The sequence below is a fragment of the Lissotriton helveticus genome, chromosome 10, assembly GCF_964261635.1.
Source record: "Lissotriton helveticus chromosome 10, aLisHel1.1, whole genome shotgun sequence".
Taxonomy (NCBI): domain Eukaryota; kingdom Metazoa; phylum Chordata; class Amphibia; order Caudata; family Salamandridae; genus Lissotriton; species Lissotriton helveticus.
In genome coordinates, this window is record NC_136071.1 from 73,700,616 (window position 1) to 73,724,411 (window position 23,796).

The window sequence follows — 23,796 nt, forward strand, 5'->3', positions numbered from 1 at the left end:
TTAAGATCTGAACCATCAGAAATAAGGGCATCTTTTCAGAAATGTTATCAGGATCTATACACAGAACCAGCAGTGGTGCAGGGGGACCCTGACTCATATTTAGATGCAATCACAGGGATTAGATTTGAGAAGGAAGATCAAGATCAGCTGGATGATGTGCTTTACAGGGAAGAAATTCTCCTCTCTTAATACATTATCCAGTGGAAAGGCAGCAGGGATGGACGGGATTCCAACAGAGTTCTACGCGAAATTTACAGACCAACTGAAAACAATTATTCTAGAACTCTTCACTCATATATTTCAGGGAGGGAATTCACCCGCCTCATGGTCAGAAGCAAAGATTGTGGTTTTCTTGAAAAAAAATAAAGACCCTCTGGAATTGGGATCATACCGCCCTATTACCCTGATTTACGGGGATTCTAAAATGTATTCCAAACTCCTAGCAGCTCGACTTGCACCAATTATCAATAAAGTTGTGTCAAATTACCAACACGGGCTCATACCAGGAAGATCAACAATTGATCATATACAAAGGGTAATCTCCCTATTCGACTATACAGAGACGACAGGAGACCCTATGGCGCTTATCCTGCTTGACGCGGAGAAGGCGTTGGATAGGGTCTCCTGGAGATTTCTATGGGCAGCGATGTCCCACTGTGGAATTACTGATAGATTTATTAAGGCTACTCAAAGGCAATATGACAAGCCAAGCGCTAGAGTTCTGGTTAATGGGCTTTTATCAGAGAAGTTTACGATTACTAGGGGGACTAGGCAGGGGTGCCCTTGCTCCCCACTTTTATTCGCAATCTACATTGACCCATTTGTCCGGTGGCTAGATAATCATGTGATGATACCACCGATTCAAATACGTAATCATAACACCAAAATGTTAGCGTATGCCGATGACATCGCGCTTGTCACCAGCGACCCCAATAGAGCAATAACTGTGATAGAAGAAGAGGCGCATCGGTTTGGACTAGTATCGGGCTACAAACTAAATTCCAGCAAAACCCAGATTGTTCTCAACAACAAAATTTCGATGAGGGACGCCAGAGTGACAGACAAGGCAGTATATTTAGGTGTGAACACAAGTGCCAAAATAGAAAATATCGTCAGCAATAATATGAATTCGCTTATATTGTGCACTAAGAAAGAGCTGGCCCGATTGAATAACCTACATCTGACTATCGGTGGCAGATGTAATGTCGTTAAGATGCTTTTCCTACCCAGATTTCTATATTTTTTCCGGGCTGTCTGGAGTGTTCTCCCCAATTTCTTAGAACTATAGCTTCGATGTTTTCAAGGTTCATCTGGGGATATAAGAAACCCCGACGTGCCCTCAGATGGATTGTGCTACCAAAGGAAAGAGGGGGGCTAGCATTGCCTAACTTTAAACTCTATTACTAGGCTACTGTACTAAGATATTGTGTAACACTGATTTCCCATGATACCAGCAGCCAAACTGTCCCGACCCCACAAGAAATCATACTGGGAGAGGACTGTGCTGGCTGCCTCTGGCGACATGTCAACGATAGTTACTTTAAGAAAGTTAAATTCAAGACCATTACGATTGTGTACAAAGTATGGTGCAATGTGCGGAAGCTGCTTGGGCGATATTCATGTTATACTCCAGTGAGCCATAATAATGACTTGCCAGATATTTATAGGATAGCTGCATGAATAGATGGGTTTTGGCCGGGGTGCGGCAGTTGGGCTGTTTCTATACACCGAATGGTTTAAAGATGTTTGAAGATCTACATACTGAATACAATATTAGCCATAGAGACTTTTTTAAGTTTTTACAGATTAGAGATTTTTTATCAAAGAAATGTGGCGGGCGATTCAAATTTCAGAATAGTCAACTTATTGATAATCTTTGTAAGAAAAACACACCTAATATTGGGGAAATATACGAAGTTAGGAACTCAGTTTTTCCAGATAATATGGACAAACAGTCCACTGTTTGGCAGGCCAAACTGGGAGTTCAGCCCGCAATCCCCCCTCTCACCTATGAACTAGCCCAAACGTCTTTGATGTCTATAAAGCTACAAGCACAATGCTTTATAACATTTTTTTCCCTATACTATAAACCAAACAAAATCGCTAAATGGGGGACAGGGAAGGGAACTACGTGTCCGCGGTGTGCATTGTTCGGGGCTAATATTATACATATGTTCGCCACCTGCAATTCACTTAAAATTTCAGAAATATCTTTGATCAGAGTATTATCAGAAGTGTGTCAAACAAGAGTGGATGTCTCAACAGAGGAGATTGTTTTGGGAGTAGCAAGCAGTGGTCGACCGAGAAGTCTGCAAGGGCTGATCTTTGTGGCTATGGCAATCTTGCGACTCTGTGTTGCCTCATCATGGCTCGATTCGAATCCACCTACCTTCCAACAATGGAGGGCTAGGTTACTTGCGACATGTAGCCTCGAGGTGGCCATCTATAAAAATAAAGGCTATAACAAAAGGAGAAGGGGTATGATGATCTGTGCGCCACTGCTGCAGTGGATTCAGTGCCATGCTTAGGTAATGGCTCATTTATTCTGTTTTTTTTTCTTTTTTGTGTTTTTTTTTTCTCTTCTGTCTCTTCTCTGTCATAAAGCGGATGATTTATGCAATGCATAATTTGACACGCATTTCCCACGTTGTATCTGATCTGTTACCTCCATATGTGTATATTGGATTATAATGGATTGTAATTTCGGACTTTGGAATGTAATAAGACTTTCTTGTTCAGGGTGTGATCTTGGTCTTGAGGGGGGGGGTTGTGTATCTAATGGTAAAAATTGTGAATAAAAAGATGTAAAAAAAAAAAAAGAAGCGTTCATGCAGTGAAACGGAAGGGACACAGCGGGGAATTCAGGAGAGAATTTATTTTCAATAAAAAGCTGTGGCATGACGTGTTTTGAAAAATGTCTTCCTCAGATGCCTGCTTCAAGAGGACACTCCCACCAGTCCATTCATATAGTCCCAGTCGGTCCGCCATTGGTGGCCATCCAGATGGGCTGAACCGTAGTTCCAAACGGACTTGTAGTTGCGTAGGCGGACTGCAAATCCCAGCATGCACCGCACACCAGGTAAATCACTAGGTTCAGCTGCTTATGTCCCAATGGGGGGTACTGGAAGTGTTAGTGGAGCGCTGTTGTGAACGGTGGTCGAACCTTGCTGGCGAAAATTCAATTTCTCTCCCTGGTCCCCAGACGCCTGCAACCACAAACCACGATAGTAGCGGCCTGAAAGGCGGGGAAATAGTGCTCCCAGATTCCTCTGTGAATTCACAGACTGCAATGCGCAGCGGCACATCAGCTAGGCGTAAGTGTGGTGGGTTCTGAGTCAATCCAATATCTCGGTCAAAGAAAACGTTGCCGAAGCTGCCCAGCTGACTTGGACCTTTTGTGGAGGCGGGTCTCTTCCTTTGCGCCCGAGGCCAGCGCGAAAATATGCCAGAAGCGTTCATGCAGTGAAACAGAACGGGAGGGACACAACGGGGAATTCAGGAGAGAATTTATTTTCAATTAACAGCTGTGGCATGACACGTTTTGAACAATGTCTTCCTCAGATGCCGGCTTTAACAGGACACTCCCACCAGTTCAGTCATATAGTCCCAGTCGGTCCGCCATTGGTGGCCATCCAGATGGGCTTGAATATATATCAAGCACGGGTGATTTCACTGAACAAAATGATGCTATAAAAACACAAATTTCACAGTGGACTGTGAAATATGTGAAATATTTCATACTTCCCTGTGACAACCACCAACCCATCATGGAGAGAGTTTCCATTGTCTGGGCTGCTAGGATTATTTGACTTGGAAAAACAAATAAGGCAATAAGATTTAAATATTTATGCAATAAAAATATGCAAATGATGCAGCACATTCTGTGTCAGTTTCATTGTCATCAATTTTAATTAGAAGAAACATTTTTGTGAGATCTGCAAATGTAGCAAATTAACACGCCAAATTATGTGCCAAATGCAGTACATCCATAATTATGTGGTAAACGCTATAGCCACAGTGATCAATTCATCAGGCTCTTCATTGTACTGTCCAGTGTGGTTGGTAAGTGCATGAATCCCTCAGGATGACGTGAAACAGTTGTTGGGACTCCAGGACTTTTCCGAAGCCTTTCGAAGATTTAAGGAAAATCATCATGCGGTGCAGCAGTTTATTAAAGAGGGTCATGCTGTCGGAAACAGCCAGTGTCTGGGAATCCTACCACCATCCACCTACAGCTAGGCATGGTGGTCTGCCATAACTTGGTTTTCTACCGTATTTTTTTTATTGTTTTGAAGTATTTTTATTCTAATTGTTCTTCTAATAAAACAACTAAAAACAACAAAACATTGTGAGAGCCATAAATTTTAAATAAAGTCATCATTATTAGGAACAAATCAAACGTAGCCCTGCATAGCATTATGCTGTACAGCACTTGGGGAAAATTCCTCAACTTTCTGATGCTTAGTATTCCACTTACTAGCACAAACAAGCATTGGCATGGCCAATAGGTCTCGCCTTTGGGACCTTGTAAGTGTTTAGCCATGCAACAGTTAATGTTGTTGCACCAAGGATTTTGTGCTGCATAACTAAATACTTATAAGGTTCCAAAAGCGAGACCTATTGGCTATGCCAATGCTTGTTTTTCCTTTTGGTTAGTCTCCCAAATATCCCATCTTTGGAATTCCTTAAGGATTGCCTTGAGTTCTACACTTTTCAAATTGTATTTGTCTCCATTCGCTATTATAATAAGGAGTTTTGGTCACCGCATTCCTTCCAGGAGAACGGCGTCAGGAATGGGAGCCCGCCCATTCATCTTCAAGTTATTGCACTACAGAGATAGAGATGCAATACTGCACAAGCACGAGCCAAGGAAAATTCAAGACATCAAGATAGAAAACAAGCTAGTAATGTTCTTCCCAGATTACACGTCGAGAGTAGAATGTCCTAGAGGATCCTTTCTGCAAGTGAAGCAAAAGCTCCGCCAATTGAATATCCAGTACTCGCTGCTGTTCCCGGCAAGGCTCAGCGTGGTAAAGGATGGGAAGACAAGATTTTTCAACTCACCACGCGACACACGGGACTGGCTAGAAACAACTGGTTGTTTCTCAAGACCCCGTCCCTTTGGAGAGACCAGCACACGGAGCAATGCTTTGATGGGTACGGGGGACTGTCAGCAGCACCAGATCTAGAACAAATCATAAGAGCGCCAGGAAGCAGTGAACGAAGCAGAACGCATAGCGGCAGCATCGGAGTCCTGGAGAGGGACGCGGCTCAGGCCCTCTCGTCAATAGACAACCACTCGTCAGTGGAAACGACGTCCGACAACACCTCACTAACACTACCAGACATTACCCCGAAGACCTCAGACGCTATTGTATGACGCACACCCTGTATGTCGGGGCTCGCGACCCTCAGCAGTGATCCTGATATTCTAATAGCTTGCATTACTAGGAAGCACGAGACAAGTAACATGTACACATGCAGACACTGCATATATCAGCCATTGGCCAACAATTACATTGCATTGCATACACAAGCTTTCTTAACACAAAGGGAACAAGCATTTGCAATGCAATAGTTCTCGCGTTTGTAAACAGAGCTATTGGTGTTGTTAATGTGTTTCACTTTTTTGTGTATTTATTTTCGCAGTGGGGTAATTGAAGGAAAAATATGCAGTTTGTCCTGTGGTGTTTATGTAGCGATATTGAGGCAGCGGATGAAGGCACTAAAAATAGGGGAAACTCCACAGAGAATGTTTAAGGAAGGACCAGCGACCGAGCATAAATAAAAGATGCGCGACAGTTGACTAAAGTGACATGGAATCAGAGACTGCAGAAACAAACACAATGGTCTGAGACAGGAGATTAGCAGCGACTTCATTAGAGCTAGAGACAGAAGTTGTGTTAAGATACAGGCGGCTGCTGGGACATTTAGTAGAGAAAAGTGCTTGACAAGCAAATATAATAGTTCTGGTACTCCTAAACACTGAGAACCAGTTTGTGCATGAGAACTGACAGTACTCTCCCATTAAAAGTATTGTCCCGCTGCCTTCTGAGAAGCGCAGGTACTCTCCCATTCCAATTGAACAAGTGCAGGTACCCCTATCTATGCACACATATCCAAAGCATTAGATACCGAGCTAGTGATCAGAGACTGCAGAGAGTAGGGACAGAGACAGACGAAGACAAGAATCAGAGATGCCAAGCACAGAGACACAGACCCGAGACAAGGAAGCCTGAAATGACAGAGCCCAGAGACTGCAGGCGCAGAAGCACGGATCAAAGACAGGCGAGGCTACAGAGACGTGCATCAGAGAAGTAGTCAGCAGATGGAGAAATATATTAGAGAAAGGTGAGACGAGGATCCGAGACCCCTCTGGTAGTGAAACATGGATCAAAGACAGTAAAAATAGAGGCTTTGATAAGAAAAAGAGAACTGCACAAACAGTGATCAGAGACAGCCCGAAAACTGAGGCACTGAGACAAAAGATTGCAGAAGAAAGGGTGTGACAACAGAGACATGGACCAGAAACCGCTGGGACAGTGACACGGACAAGAGAGAAAAACGCCATGAAGAGAGAAATTGGTCACAGGAACACAGCCCAGACGATACACGGTCAAAGGGTAAACAGACGGTGCTAAGACAGGTGACTGCAAAGACAAGAGCTAGAGACAGACACCGGGATAAGAGACGTACAGGGAGTGCACACTTAGGCCTGATAAGTAGCAGGCAACTGCAGAGACACCGATCTGAGGTAGAGGGACTGCCAATATATGGATCAGACACTGGGTAGACTGCCATGCAGATCTGAGACATTGACGAAGAGGCACAGATCAGAGACTGTAGCCACTGATGAGAGGCTGAGACTGCGGCGATAAGAGAACCGGAAACTGCAGCGACGGGGTGGGTGGGGTAATTGAGATAATGCCAGTTGCCTGGATTAAAGTGAAAGTGGGCGCCGATGGGCTGCCTGCAGTAAGAGAAACTCATTAAATAAAGTAGTGCTCACAGACTAAAGAAGGCGTAGCCTGTAACAACCGAAGTCAAGGGGCCAGTCGCCATGGGAAGTTACAAAAAAAGACAAGGCGGTACTAACAAGCCTACTTACAAATCAGAAGTCAGCATTTACGAAAGACAATGACGCAAGCCAATGGCAAATACTGACAGAGTGGGGGGGGCTTCTATTCCATACGCCAATACAAGTAGTCTTGCAGAGCAGCGCATGCGCGCCGACTCTAAGCTCGACTTAAAAATTAGGGGATATCCCCATGGCTGGCTCTGCAAGGCTTCAGCACCTGTTACTTCCCTTTTCTCATTCAGGGATTGTTGGACTTGGCCCTTTTTGCAGGGGTCATCCCTGAACTTTTTGCCTTCCTCCTGTATTTTGTCTGACCTGTTTTTGTTGGTTTTATGACTCTGGGCACTTTACCACTGCTGATCAGTGGTAAAGTGCATGTGCTCTTCCTATGGTAAATTGATGAATGGATTAGTGACTCCGTGACGGGCTTGTTTGGTTTACTTGTCAGACCCTGGTACAGTGCACTGAGTGTGCCCAGGGCTTGTAAACCAAATACTGCTGGTGGGCTTGCAGCACGGGTGTGCCACCCACAGAAGCAACCTGGAAAAGTGTGTTTAAGGTCTGCCATTGCAGAGCCTGTGGGCAGGCTGGTACTGCCATGTTGAATGGGCAAGTGCACCCACTTGCCAGTCCCTAAACCTTCCCTTTTCTGCATATTAGTCACCCATATGGTAGGCCCCAGGGCAGGGTGCATTGTAGGTAAAAGGTAGGACATGCACTGATGTGTGTGACATGTCCTAATAGTGAATTACAGACATTTTCGTTTTTCACTATTGCAAGGCTACCTGTTCCCCCATAGGCCAGAATGGGCAGTTTCATAATTACATCTTATAATCCTAACTGACTCAGGGAACCAGGTAGAAATTCGAGTTTAGAATGCCTGAACTCAGAATGATAAAATGCATCTTTTAGTGAAGTTGGTTTTAACATTCTGTGTTTGAAAATACCATTTTTAGAAAGTAGGTATTTTCTTGCCTAACTATCCAAGCCTGCCTCTGCTAGGTTGTGGATTTCTTGTCTGGAGATTGAGGGACAGGGGCTGGGGGATTCCAGGAGACCGGGTGAGTCGGCTCAGGGCTGAATAGAGAGATCTGCATGTAGATGGGTGGGAGGAGTTGCACCTGGGACTAGAATAGGGCTGTGCCTTCCCTCCACAATGCTGGCTCCACCTCCTGTGGTGCATCTGATGTCCCTGGCCTAAACTGTGTAAGGAAAGGAGTCTTGTCAACAAAGTGCTCCTGGACTGACCAGAACTGGTTTGGACTAGGCAAAGGCCTCTCTGCCTACAGAGAACAAAGGGAAAATGAGTATAAAAGAGGAGGCCCAAACCCCAGAATTTTAGATCACTTTTGGGAAACAAGAAGAACGTTTGCTGAGGAGAGGAACCAGAGAAACTGAGGAGGAGACTATCCCTAAGCGGAGTGCTGTTTGGAGGATCGGCCTGCAGTGGTTGCCTGACTGCCAAAGAAAGGAGAAAGGGCTTTTGTGCTACTTTCATTCAACTTGTGAAGGATCTCCAAGGGCTTGAGATAGAGCTTGCCTCTTGCTGAAGTCTCAGGGACAACAGACTTCACCCACCAGCTCCCCAAGAGTTCTTTGGAAGTGCCTGCCTTTCTGTTGGGCTTTCTGAGGGACTGCGTGCCACAAGGAGCTGTAAGCGCGACTCACGAAGAAGCGGGTCGCCGCCGCAGCCACTGTCGTCGCATCACTGAGGAAGGGGTCGCTGCTGTCGCTTCGCCTCGCACCTGGTGTGGTGTCCATCTGTAGTGTTGTCACTGGGTTACTGTATGTGTCCACAAATGCTTTACAAACAGCCTCCGAGATAAGCCGGTCTGCTCGTGCCAAGCTACCAAGGGGGTGAGCAAGGGTTATTTCAGGAGTGTACCCCCTTGCTTTAACTAGATGCAAGGGTCCCTATTTGTCAAAGGTACCTACCTCTGCCAACTAGAGACCCCCAAATCTAACAGGGATTAGTTTAGTTTAGCGGAATTGCCGCTTGAGTGTGGGCAGCTTCACCTGTTCATGGAGTCTGCCTTTTTGGTAATCCCATGTTGTCAGGTTGGCTTCTATGGTACATAATAAGTTGAATGGGCCTACAGGGAGGACACGAATCCTCCCGATGTTCATATTCACAGGCACGCGCCAGCCCTGTTCTTGGGGCACCCAATAACCCCTCTGAGGCAGTGACATGACAGCACAAAAGATTCTTACATGGAATATTAGGGGCCTCCGGACACCCTCTCATCGATATGCGGCGTACTCCAGGGAAACAGAATTCCTATTGCCCGATGCCCAGGACATATTATTTTTGGTCACGGGCAACATGTTTTCATGTGTATTTTGTCCTTAGGACAAGTAGGCCCAACACCCTGCTGCACAAACCCTTTGGCTGCCAGTTTGCAGTATCACATTATGGATCAGGAAAGGAAACTGTCTGCAGTTAAGGTAATATTTTTGTCCATATGTTAATGCTGTTCAAACTTGCATTTATGGTTCAATAATTGAAATCCCTTATTATTAGGGTGACCGTTCTTTGTGTTGTAAGCTCTGACTTCACTACTGACAGTGGTTCCAGTATAAAAAATGTGTACACAAGTTTTCAAAGTTTAGCAATATGAGGCTGTGTATAATCCCTCCAGAATGCTCTTTGATTTGATGCAAATATTTGCAGAAGCTTGAAAGCAAGATCGATGATTCTTTGCTTTCAAAATGAATGTTCATAAAAAAATGAAGGCAGGAAAATAAACATTTTGCTTAACTACTGTAAAATTTCAGGTACCATTTCTTTGCAGCATCATTTAGTAACATGTATTGATGAATGCTAGTATTTCCCAAAAATATTCATAATGTAAAATCAGTGTAAGCAGTTTCAATAAGATTATGGGAAACACAAATAAACAAGCATTGGCAAAGCCAGTGGGTCTGAAATTGGTGGTCAGCTTTTTAGTTTTGTCAATGTGTTATTTATTTTGGGTTGGTTTTTATAAAACCTTATTGGTGTAGGAGCTGCCGGCCCCTCACCATTATAACAAACATTGGAAAAACAAAAATAGTTTTTGGTCTGAAAAAGCACAAATTGCCACAGTAGTTACAAGCACTGAACAAAACTACTTTGTGTGCCGATATTCTCCTTGTGAAAGACCAGAATGCTGTCATTCACTGTGAAGCCAGCCGAAACACAAAGAGAGAGACAGAATTTTAATAAACACAAAAGGTCACAGTCAACGCCAGAACAAATTAATATTCAAACACTACTATGGTATGAGCCCTGGCATAATCAGAGGGGCTATATCAGAGCTCTTATATAATGAGATTGCTGCCATAATTTGTCGCCACACTACATGGCACCAAAAGGACCAGTGGATTTTGTTACAGGACAAGTAGATTTATGAAGCACCTGCCCCATGGACAAGTAGATATTTTATTCAATTCTACACCCCTGGTACTCTTATCTTAAGAGACACAATGTTCGCATTGCCCTGCTACAGCAGACACATTTTACATACTCTGAAACAACCAGGCTACAGTGCAAGTGGAGGGTCAAAGTATATGCTACAAACTTCTCATCATGCGCCCGCGGCCTACTGATTTGGATTTGTCCCAACACTCCCCTCCAGTCAGAAGAGGTAGTGACGGACAAGGAAGGCAGATATGTGTTTATAAAGGGCAGGTTTGATGGACGACAGTCTGTTGGGAAGCATTTATGCTCCAAATACAGAACAGGGCTCCTTCTTGGACTCTCTCTCCGGTACTAGCTAAGTGGTACGGCATGCCGTGGCGGATATTGTACGACTTCAATAGTGTCTTTAACACAGAACTAGACAGATCTCCTCCTCCTCCCCCCCACCCGTTTCCAGTGCAGCACTGCAGCATCCTTCAATGCAGCAATCCTGAGAAACTTGGCACACACAGCTGGGAATTGGAAGACATGTGGAGGCACCACAACCCTACTTTGCGGATATATTCATACTACTCCGCGCCACACACGCACTACATGTCCGCTTACACAGATTTGTGTGCACTCCCTCCTTGCTTCCGTCTGTAGAGACTACTTGGGTCGCACCCATTCCGATCATTACCCACACTGTTTCACCCTAACATGGAAGAACAGGACCCCACTGATCCTCACATGTCGGTTACAGCCGACAATGCTGGAGGATGGCGTCTTCCGAGACTCCCTTGGCACAGCCAATAGAGGAATATTTTGAGAGGAACTCAGGCATAGCCACATCAACACTAGTGGAATAGGAGGAACTAAAAGCCACAATATGAAGGAAATGCTTGGGAACGGGAGGCTGCATGCGGCGATAAGTCGAGTCAGATCTATTAGAAATGGAACGTGTTCTGTTACAGCTCTGAAAATGTGTAACGCTGTCACACACACAGTTGCATTGTCAGAGATGCGCGAGAAACACTAAGCACTTGCGGAACGCCATAAATGCTTTCACTACACAGCGCATTCAGCGAAAACACATGCGCAGGCTGACCGATCCGGGTCCCTCCTCGCTTGGCTGATTAAGCAAGACTAACCTGCGAGCCCCATCACAGTGCTCATATCCCCCAGGGGCGAAATAAAATATACACATCATGAAACACACCACAAATTGACCCTCCACTTCACATAGCAATACCAATCCACACTGGAGACAACAGAAACGGACATACATCACTTTCTTGATAGTCTAGTTATCACCCATCTAACACAAAAACAACGCCTGTAATTAAATGCACCTATCACGAAAGTACAGGACGCAATATGCGCATTGGCCTCTGGTACAGTACCTGGCCCACACTACTTCCCGCCTGAATTCTACAAAGCGTATGCTGACCTGCTGGCCCACAGCTACTCCGGGTCTTCACGGAAGCATTACAAAACATGTGCCTCTCAATTTCACTTACCAAAGAGACACTGATCACCCTCCCAAAACCAGACGGGAACCTCATGCAGTTGGGCTTGTACCGCCCGCTAGCTCTACTCAGCGTAGATTACAACATTTTTGCGGGGATATTAGTGAGTCGGCTGTCGTCCTTTACACCCCATCTCATTCATGGGGACCAGGACGGGGTTGCCTCTGGTCAAACATGTCCCTTAATCTCTGTAGGCTGTTCAGGGTGATGAAATACACCCTGAGCGACTGGCCAGAGTCGGGATGCCTGGTCTTAGTCAGGGTTGAGGCTAAATTGGGGAAATCTTGCTTGTTTCCCTATACCCCCACACGGCAGACCATCACCTCATCATAGGCGATGCACCAGTGTCATGGCAACCAAACATGTCCTGATATCTGGGGATTTGGATCTACCACACGGATTTGGACCTATTTTACATTGCCATTCCAATATTAGGCATGCCCAGGGGGACTGGCACAGATGGGGCGCATGAACTAGTGTCATGGCACACGGAGGGCATCCACAAGATAGGGGATTCATATAGCGATGGAGCGCTTCTGCCATAGGAGTCATTGGTACGGGAAGAGGGAGTGCCTCAGGCCTCTTCCTCAGTCACGCCTCCTGGGTAGGCATGTTGCGCCGCCACTGGAGAGATATCACGCAGGAGCCACAGACATCACCTGCTGCAGTATGTACACATGCTAGAAACAGAGAGACATCTCACCAAATGGTTCACGGAGGCACTCTGCACGCACTCTGCAATAGAACTGGTCCCCTTTAAGGTTAGATGGGAGGCGGACTTGACTCAACCACGCACACCCATGGAATGGAAAATTATGTTGTTGAGCCACATGGCAGTCTCTCATAATGAAAGATTCCGAATAATCCAGTTTTACATATTACACTGAGCATATTGGTCTCCTGATAAAATCAATAGATACTTCCACAGGCAAGTTGCCTGCTGCCCTTTTTACACATGATGTGGGCATGCAGAGCAAGCAAAATAAAAAGGTGCCTATTCCCTAAGGGAGCCTAAGGAATTAATGAATTTTAGGTCTAGCAATAACCAAGACCTTCAGGCTATAATGCAATCATATAAATAACACATGTATAGGTGCTTTAAGCAACCCCTCTTCACCCATTGGTATGCTGCTGTCTTGCTCAAATTTTTCTTCTGCTAACTACAGCATTAGACCAGCGCACTACAACCACAAAATAACTTCACTGTAAGAAACGGAAATCTGTCCTTGCCCAAGGAGTACATACAAAATAGTTCTCTTTGGCCGCAGGAACTTCTCTAGCAATGTGTGCTTTGAGACCAAGAAATGGTTTGCTCATAGGCAATGTTGGTGTCTATTTTTTGACTGATGAAATCCCAGCTGCTTAATGCAGCAAAAGCAATGTGTAAAAACCCTGACAAAACAAGCACTGGGAAACTGAAAAGATTGGCGGTGAAGGTCATACCTATAGGCTTTACCAAAACGTGTTTATCAAGTCACTTTGCTTTCCTCTACTGACATTAAAAACTCCTAGCACAACACAGAATGAGCATAGCATATGGAAATTGAGCTTGCTCAACTAGCAGTTATGAAGAGGTGGAGCAGACTAAAGCTTCCAAAAATTTAAATTTGGCTGCTACTGGTTATCAGTATAAAATCAATAGGTTTCTTGGGTAACCCAAAAGACTGGTTTTCAATGTATTTAAATCTAAAGTAGCAGTGACAGAAAGCTTTAACAACTCTTGAAGCACACAAGTGGCAGCAAAGCAGGCAGATAATAACGAAGCCAGCCCACTCCAACATACAAAAAACTAAAACCAAACTGGGACTCTGTAGGTGCAGGTCACATCAATATGTAATAAACAGGACAACTTCAAAATGAACTGGGGAAATACAATAAGAGAAATGTGGCAGAAAAAGGTGGCATAGACCAACTTCAGACAAATAGACTACTAGCACATAAATGCACAATAATTTTTTGCAGGACTGACCTTACACTCTTTATCAGATTTATAAGTGTTCCTGTTTTTTTTTACAGATATTGGAGATGAGGCATCAAGATGAAAGTGATTTGCTAAAGCCTTATAAAAAAAATATGTCAATACAGTGTGCCAGGATTGATGATAATTTTGTTGCAGACACGGTTCTAATTGAGCCACTAGACCACATTCTGTCCCGTTTTCATTATACCCAAGAGAAGGCACAACATTTATTACAGATTTAAAGACCATTACGCAGAAACCCAATTCTCTAAGATTCAAATCTGTCCACATGACTGCAGCTCCCAGTGTTGATTCACGATGTAGCAGGTAAAATGCACTTTATTTTCACCAATCTCAGCAAATTATATTTGTATGATTAGTGATGACAAAACTCCTGATAAGAAAAGTAACAGTTCTGTATTTTAAGCATTAGAAACACCAAACTTAACACATTATAACGTATGGCCTTTTGCCATTATAGTTATGTTTAACCTGGCCAATTAAATGGATTAGTAAAAGCCCTTGACACTGTCAAGGACAGTAACAGCATGTGAAGGAATTCAAGTTATCTTATTGCCTGAAGTATTGAATCATACACCGTTCTACGAACATTTATTGAGCCAGACGGAAACAGTCCACACCAGTATCGGGATTACTGCTGGCTGAGAACAAGTCTAAATGGGACATTGTTCTTAACCCCTTCGGTGCTCATGACAGAACAGTTCCGTCATGAGCTACGGTTGAGCTGTGCTCATGACGGAACCGTTCCGTCATGACCACGCCCGTTTTCATTAGGGCTCAGCACCGGGGGGAAACGCGGCCGCACGCAAGGGGTTAATATTGTGTTGAAACCCAGATATCCATTTAGCTTAGTTGACTGTCCTCTTCATTTATTTCTAAAGAGAAGGATGCAGTCTGTGACTGCAACCCTATTAGTCAAAGATTACATCTGAAGATATTAAACCTGATAGATTCTTTTCACATGAGACAGTATTCAACATTCAAAGGATGGAACAGGACAATGATGTTCTAAAATGGCTTAGATCTTACCTAGAATACATCATTTACAGTTAAAATGTGATTTTTCCCATCAGATCAAACTGTCTTCACAAGGTATATCATTAGTCGCTAAACTAGGCCTTACATTATTTTACCTTTATGTCGAATCACTCAAAGCTTTTAGAGACACGAACCCACCAAAGATTTCACCATGCCGCTTGTCGCCTTCAGCAACCTCAACCTCGCACACAACCTTTGCAAGATGCTCTCTTAATTCTTCTGTAACAAAATCAACTCTACATGCAACAATTTCGACCATCCATTGGACCCAGTTACCACTCAACTTCCCATCATGGCCAATGAACAATCCCGGACATTGTGGCCTGCCATCGCCACCATAGAAACTGCTACCATGAAGACCATCCATTAAGGGTTCTATCTAGCTCTTGTCCTACCATGCCTAAGCCCAATGAGCCCTACCAATCAGCAAAGCACTAAAACCCATCCTCAACGCCTCCATCGACTCAGCCATATTCCTGGAAACAAACCACTGCTCAACAAACTATTCACTGACCCCTGCCACACTTTCCACCTACAGACTCATCTACCTCCTACCTTACCTGAGAAACTAATCAAAGAAGCCTCCCTCACTGATCACCAGATCTTCAACACCATGCAGTCAGGATTTAGGGGCAACCACAGTCAGAAACAGCACTCGTCATCGCCACAGACGACATCCACATGATCCTTGACAGAGGAGACATGGCAGGCCTCATTCTCCTGGACCTCTCTGCAGCATTTGACACGGTCTCACAACCCATCCTCATCAGCCATCTGCACAAGATGGCATCCAAGGACCCGCTCTCGGCTGGACCTCCTCCTTCTTAACAGATAGAACACAAGCTGTAAGCCTGGCACCGGACAGCTCGGAAGCCTGAAAACTCATCTGCGGAGTGCATTAAGGTCCACAGCTCTGACCCACCCTCTCCAATGCATACATAATCCCACTGGCCAAAGTCATCCGCGCACACATCAATATCCTTTCCTGTGCAAACGACACACAACTCATACTATCCATCTCAGACAAGACCCTCCCACAAGAAACAAATTCACCACAAGCATGAGCAAAGTCTGTAACTGGATGAAAACGAGCTGCCTCGACAACTCCGAGGAGACAGAAGTAGTAATTTTCGACACTATCACCTCACAATGGGACTCCAATTCAGGGCCAGCTGAACTCGGGGGGACACCTACACCCAAAACCCACACCAGGAACCTCTGAATAAATCACTGACAGCAAACTGGACAAGACTGCACAAGTCAATGCTGTCACTATATCCTGCAGACGCTAAGAAAAATCTTTAAATAGCTCCCAAAGCAACAATAGAGAAACTCACGCCCTAGTCACTAGGAAATTGGCTATGGGAACACCCCCTACGTCAGGATCACCAAGCAACTCACTAGAAGACTAAACCATCCCGAACTCTACAACCAGACTCAACCTCCCACATAGCACTCACAGCACACCTCAGGGAACTACACTGGCTCCCGATACACAAATGTGCTCAATTCAAACTAGAGTACCCATAAAAAGAGGAAAAGGAGGAAGAAGTGGGTGTAAAGAACACACACCTTTGTGAAAATGCAAAGTTAGTCAAAAACTGCCCTCGCCCGCCAATAGTGGCATGCTTCATCATAGGGCTACTACAACATTCCCGGGCAGACCAACGCCTGGGATGGAGCAAAGGGAGGAGGACAACACAAAAAAATATGTTGGGACCCATGCAGTAAACTTCATATAAACAAGCAACCAAAGTAAAGACATAAAACTACCTCAGGAACACCCTTCAAAGTCTTTAGCTGGCTTACTGAAAGCTCGGGGTCTTAAATTTGCTGAGTTGTAAACATATGGGAAGTATCCTGTGTGTGCTATGGGAATTCTATACTTAATAGTTTACACAATTTCTGCAAAGGTTGCACCAACACATTCAGGGGTCACTGGCTAAGCAATATAACTAGAACAGAGAATGCACACGGTCATATTATTGCACTGTAATAACGTGAATTTGTTTTATTTGCTTGAAACTACAAAATTAAAAAAATGTAAAACTGCTTGAAAATAATTACTACTAATCTGGTGTAGGACTGAAATACTAGTTAGCATATACTATATGAGCTGTGGAAAAATATAACTACTTGGGGAACTCACTAAAAAACTTTAACAGTAACACTTGTTTTTAAATCACACTTAATACAGAACTTTCTGTAATTCATAAGTTCAGCAAGTAGTACTTTAAACGGCAGATACATGAGTTGACGTATGACCCGATCGCTTCCATGCACGATTAAATACCAATGACCTCGAGCAAGTAGTAAGTTAGTTTACATGTTAATTTAAAAACGAACATACACAAAATGGTTACATATTTAACGTTGGTGTGTGCAAGTAAAATGTATAATGGGGAAACAAATCCGGTGTTTTCTTAAAATCTTCCAGAAATAAACAAGAAAAAACAAACAAAAAGCGCATAGGAAAACGAAAATAATGGGCTAAAATAAAGAGCTGAGCAAAAAAATTAACAATTGATAAAACCAAATAACTAATAGGAAATAAGCCGAATTTCTCGAAACAAATACTGCTTAGTGCTGAAGCATCCAACTATAAAATGACAACTCAAACAGTAATACGTAAACATGAAACGCAGCGTTTGAACAAAATGAATGGAAGCGTTCTAAATAATCAAGGGAAATTCATAAAATGTAGACAATTCCATAACGTACATATATGCAATTAAAACAGGTGGATGGAAAACAGCATTACATTTGAATAAGTACTGCAGGGCAATAACAGAGTCCACAAACAAGAGATCATAGCTCGGGGTGTGACAGGAGGTAAACAAACCTTGATGATAGAAAGCGAAACTAAGAGAAGGGGGGGTTGCCCGGGTGCTGTCACTATCTCTCTATTACCACCAGTACAAAGACGCAAACTTCTCGCAACACCCTTCAAACTCCTCCAAAAGACAATGTCCATTCACTTCCTCAGGAGTCCCTGTACAGGCTTCCACTACTTCCAAACCCTCAGACTCTCTGCCTGTCATGTCTTCAGCCCCATGCCCAGGAGTCCCAGACTTGTAGTGGTACCCTCAACTAGATTGACATCTTCTCTCCCGCCTTGACCAGCTGTCCTGGGGACAGGGCAACTTGTCTCCAGCCACTCTCTACTTGGGCTGACTTCCAGGCTGCTTACCAGGTGTCTCCGGGCCGCAGCTCTTTCTCCCCGGCCTCCTGCACCTGCTTCCGCTGGGCTTCCAGGCCTGGCAGGGGAGCCGCCATCGCACCGGCTATACCGTACAGCTTCCCGTCTCTTACCCCCGCCCCCCTCCTCTCTGTACCGGAAACAGGAAGCGCGGGGGCGCCCCGCCCCGGCGGCGCACGACTCTGGTCGTCACTTCCGTGCGCCGCCGCCGCCATCTTGGAGCCCGTAGACGGGGAGGCGGATTGTGAGGGCAGAAGAAGCTGTAGTTGTCTGTTCGTGGACATAAAAGACAGACTCTGTCCGGTCACAGGCGGAACATCCCAGCTGGCGTTGAAACAAAAAAATCCGTTAGCCACCGGCGGAACGAAGAGCTCCAGTATCTGTTTTATTGGCTTAAATAAATGGCGCCGATTTACTCTCAGACCTACTGGAATATTCCCTTTTGTTTTCCGTAACTGCATTATAGAGGAAGGAAAGCATCGCATTTTTTTAATGTGGCGCGAACTCGACTCGAAGGTATTGGAGCGCTTTACACGAGCATCAGTTACGTTACACAAGGACGAATTCATTTTTGTGAAACAGACGGTGATATTAAGTGATTCGCCAGAACAACAGGTTGAGCCGAAGCCAGGACTCAAACCAGGTTCCCGAGCTCCAAAATCCACAGCTCTTACGTGGTGGTGGATAGGAGTGCTATTTATTTATGCAGTTTTATGTAGCGTGGATATTACCCGAATGTGCAAGAGAGGGTTTTACAACAGGAACATAGATAGACCCACAATGTCAGTGTCGTGTCCATATGGGGGCTGTATGCTCTTGGTCCCGGAGACATGGCATACTTGACACAAACAGGAACATAATCTGTGTCAAAAGGATACAGGAGATTCGCTTCTCTGCTCGACATGGCAGACTGCTCTCTCTCGATCAGTCCATTAGGAAATCTTGGAACCTCTGCGAGAGTGTCGGGTTTTGCCAGAGGTGGTATCTCTGGACTCGCCAACTCCGTCCCGGTGTGGGCCCTCTTCATGCTGGAGGCTGTGGTAGCTGATGGGGCAGATTCTCCATCCATTGGAGGAGTTTGGGAACAGGGATGTCTCTCAGGGGGATGTGGAGTGGTTGTCCGTTCTATATCCTCATAAGCTTCTTGGGAGTCCAGCATGTCTTGATCCCTGAGCTCAGGTGGAGCTTCACGATTTCATCTGAACGGTTTAACGTGAGCTACATTTCATGTGACTGTCTGTCCCTCACATGCTTCCTGGGTGCTAGTCTTTTACGAGCACCCAGTCTACAATGGCGAGCTTATAGGTTTGCCCTCTCCTGCACTGAGGTGCCTGGCAGTTTTGCTCCTTGCAGCGATTTTGTTTTTGATTCTGAGGCATCGGGCTCTCTTCCACGTGGGGTTGTGAGGAATGACATAAGTGACCTTCCTTCCAAAACAGAGTGCTCGGGGCTACTCCGGTAGTTGTGTGGGACATCAGCCAGTAGTCTTAGAGTGTAGACAAAACACTGCTTCTCAGGCTGTGAAATGCGGATAGTTTTTGTGATGGTTCGTCTGAACCGTTCGACCTCACTGTTGGCTTGAGGCCAACGTGGGGTGATCCAGTGGTGTTTGATCCCTCTGGATGTGAGGTAGCTTGCGAGCTCCTGGCCATTGAAGGGTGGGAAATTGTCTGTGCGCAGCTCTTGGATGAGGCCGTGGGTCGCCATTATTTTCTCTTGTTTTGGGATGGTTTCCTCAGTCTGAAGAAATTTTGGTAGCAAGAAATTTCAGTCACTGTACCACCTAATGTAATCACAGTTAAAGGGCTACATATACCTTGCTCACCTCAAATGACCAGCTAGCAGGTGCTGCGTGTGGACGCAGCGACCTGGATGGCTTTGCTGAATGCAGCACTTTGCCTTAATACCTGAAATATGGTTTACTCAGTTGGATTCATGAATCCTGAGACAACCTATCTTTGTTGCTTTTTCTAGTTTCTATGTGTATAATTAGCGTGGAACGGACAACGTAGGACTCCAGTAGGACGCCAGTAGGACGCTGTCATTTTTCGACTGTTATACTACTAGTATTCAAATAATACTGCCCTGAAGAAGCCCATGCTTGGGCGAAACGCGTTGGCTGTATATGCTTATTCTGTCCTTGAGACGAAAGAAAAGAAATAAAAGAACAATCAAGCACAAACAGACTTGTTGCATACTTCAAAAATAACTTTCCATTACTTTTTTATGTTTTTCAATTGTCTCTCATTTCTAGGGTTTCTAAGGTGGTTTCCTCAGCTGAGGTGTTCCGGACTATACCTACCTCTGGGTAGCAAGAGTAGTCATCCATGCTGACGAGGAGATGGTTGCCGTCTGACAGGCTGACGAAATCTGCAATGGCACATTGCTTGGGGCGGTCAGGAGACAGTTCAGTGATGAGAGGTGGAGGATGGTCGCCTCCCGTGGTGGCTTGCAAAGGCTACACTGTTGGACTGTCCATTCAACTTTCTCATCAAGGCCGGAAAACCAGACCTTACTCTTTAGCCTGTTCTTAACAAACCCTTGGGGGGACTTGTGTTCAAGGTCTTCCATCTATTGGGTCAGTTTGGCTGGTTTGAACATGTTTTGGGCTTCCGTCGTCCTTTGGGATAAAGTTGCACCAAACATGTTACACCGTCCTGACTGGGTGGCTGTTATGGCTTGTTGGAGGCAGGCGGCCTCTTGTGTCGCTTCGATAATCTCGGCAAGCGAGATGTTAAGCTGGCGCAACCTTTCTGCCAGGATTCTCACATAATCCTCAGTTTCTTTGGTCTCTTGTTCTTGTGGGGTGGAAGTCTGGGCGTGTTACGAGAGATAGTCTGCTGGGTTGTGATACCCATGTCGATTTTCCATGCACATGTGAAACTCTTGAAGTTGCAGGGTCCACTTCTCGATCCTTGTTGGAGACCTGGATGCTGAACCTTTGAAGAGTTCAAAAATCAAAAAGCAGTTAGGTCCACGGGACAGAGAATAGGCAGGGCCGTTATAAATATACAACTAGGGGAATGCCTCAATCTATAAACTTCAAGAAAAGCTTCAATTATTTGAGCTTTAAACACAAATGTATATATTTTATATTTGTCCTGGTTCATTTATTCAAACCTTTTCATTTATTTTTTTCCATCAGATTCTTACATTTGATTCACATAGATAATTGAAAATATTGTCTTGCGATTTTCATATTACAAAATAACATGTATGTACAACATTTACACAAATAAAACAACAATGAATCAATTTTGACAAAAAACTCAAACACTATTTCAAATAGACAATTTCTATAACAAACACTTTATGGAAGACAAATATACTACAATAACACAGTTATTTTACAAAATAATGCCATATTCTTAAATGTTCACAGAGTGTTTTAAATTTAGTGCCTGCAATGGACAACATGCTATGGGCATTAGTAGTATTTCTCCATGATTTAGGATTGAATTAAGCCATATGCCGACGCGTTTCAAATTCTGTTGAATTCTTCACAGAATTCTCATCAGGGCTTTTTCTTTTGGATCTACAAAAGAGGTTATAGAATAAAACAATTTTAGTGTCTGACCCCTTTTCTATTAAATTTTCATCTGAGCTGTCTATTATAGTCCGCATAGAGTACCTGAAGTCGCGTGGTCCGCACCTTCACACTGATGTAAAAGTCGGATCAAAGAAATCTGCGCTCCTTTTGTTACCAACTTTGCTGAAACAATGAAAAAAATATATATATTTCCTATTTATTTGAGGCCTAGGGCGTATTGACAATCCTATTGATGGTCTCTTCACGAATGGTGGCCTACCTGTATGTTGTTCTCTCAGTTCTGGCTAAAAATCTGTACGTCTTGATAGTGTATTGTGGCCACTGGGTGCTGTAATTAATATGAAGACGATATTTAATGTGGGGCTTCAAACATTTTACCGTTTCCATAACATCAGTAAAAGTGAATGCAATACCTGCTAGTAGAGGGAAGACAAGTACTTTCTCAAGTCTCTTTTTCTATCGTCGAGATCGCATTAATTATTTCTTTTACTCGCTGCAAAAAAAGACGGGAGGTTTTGTTGTGTCGTTTCTAGACAAACGCTACATTCTGTCCGTTAGTGGATGCGTTGTAACTGGCATTTTACCTGTGTATTCAATCTTCACGGACAGCGTACTATTTAGAATGCTTCCAGCTTTACCGTGGATACCCTTATTTCCTGAAAGGTGATACGCGGTTCAGTCTATGCAAAAAACTTCGCTTGAATGTTATTTAAAAGCACGCGTATTGCAAAATGTTTACTTATCGTGGACATGTATTCAGTCTTAGTTGTTTGCCGCGTTTGGCAGGCAGAAACTTAAAAGGGAAGGGGTATGACCAAATGTCTTGCCCAATCAAAAAGCAGCATTGGAGGTCTCTCCATGATGTTTATTTTAGTAAGCTTCGATTAGATAAGCAGTATTTTTCTGTAATGATGAGTTCTGTGAACGAAACTGGAGCCAACAACTACATCTCCCATGATGCAGCGTTTCGACTTGGGAAACAATGCTGCTTTTTGATTGGGCAAGACATTTGGTCATGCCCCTTCCCTCTTAAGTTTCTGCCTGCCAAACGCGGCAAACAAGTAATGGCAGCCTTGAATGGATAGCAATTGTGGCTAAGACCGAATACATGTCCGCGGTAAGTGGAAATTTTGCAATATGCGTGATTTTAAATAACATTCAAGCGAAGTTTTTTGCATAGACTGAACCGCGTATCTCCTTTCAGGAAATACGGGTCTCCACGGTAAAGCTGGAAGCATTCTAAATAGTACGCGATTTGTGAAGATTGAATACACAGGTAAACCGCCGCGCCACGGCGACCTCCGCGACTTCTTCCTATGCTTACCTGTGGGAGAACGACGGCCACAGGAACAACTCCACGACCTGTCCAGATCTGGTCCACCAGCACGGGAAGGAGACCTGCGGCGTGGAGGCTCCGAACGGGACATCCTGGCGCTCAGCAATTTCATGCAATGTTCCCGTAAAGACTTCAGTTTAAGCCGGTCGCAGGCGTCTCACTACTCAGTCGTGGTGCTCGCTCAGGCACCACATACAGAGGGCGTGCAGATCCGTCGCCGACATCTGCTGGGCGAGCAGGAGCCACATGTTTTAAAACCTGAAGGCATCACACTGTTCCCGGACGCCAAAGGGCGTCGAGAAGGCCGAAAAGGCCAGAGGAACCGCTAGTCCGGATCCACGTTGTAATGCGGAAAAGAAGAAAAACTGACGTCAGCGCACCGGGAGGGACTTATATGGCTTCACTGACATCACGTCCATGGATGACATCAGGGCAGAGCCATGCGGCGCTGTCTCCCGGCGCGCAGAGGTGCTGCTGCAAAAAGTTTTCTGGATCCGGTCTGATGCCTGGGGATATTCTAAGTTAAGGAATCTGCGGCTAGATGTCTCTATCAGATACATATATGGTAGTTATTGCGATTGTTGTTAACTCCGGGGATGTCACTTCCTGTGATGTTGTTGCAGGTCAACGGTCATGGAATATCACTTCCTGTGATATCACCAACATCAAATTCAATGCAACATCACTTCCTGTGATAACGCATGAC

General features: G+C 44.6%; 1 protein-coding gene across 1 annotated transcript in view; it reads right to left on the reverse strand.

The window, feature by feature from the left end:
- The window catches only part of USP11 (ubiquitin specific peptidase 11), a 452,733-nt gene extending 434,299 nt beyond the window's left edge, over positions 1-18,434 (reverse strand). Inside the window, exon 1 of the mRNA XM_078664784.1 lies at positions 18,196-18,434. Within this exon, the coding sequence (XP_078520910.1) occupies positions 18,196-18,419 (224 nt within the window). The 5' untranslated portion in view covers positions 18,420-18,434. The remainder of the gene's footprint in view (positions 1-18,195) is intronic.
- Between the last annotated feature and the right edge of the window lie 5,362 nt (positions 18,435-23,796).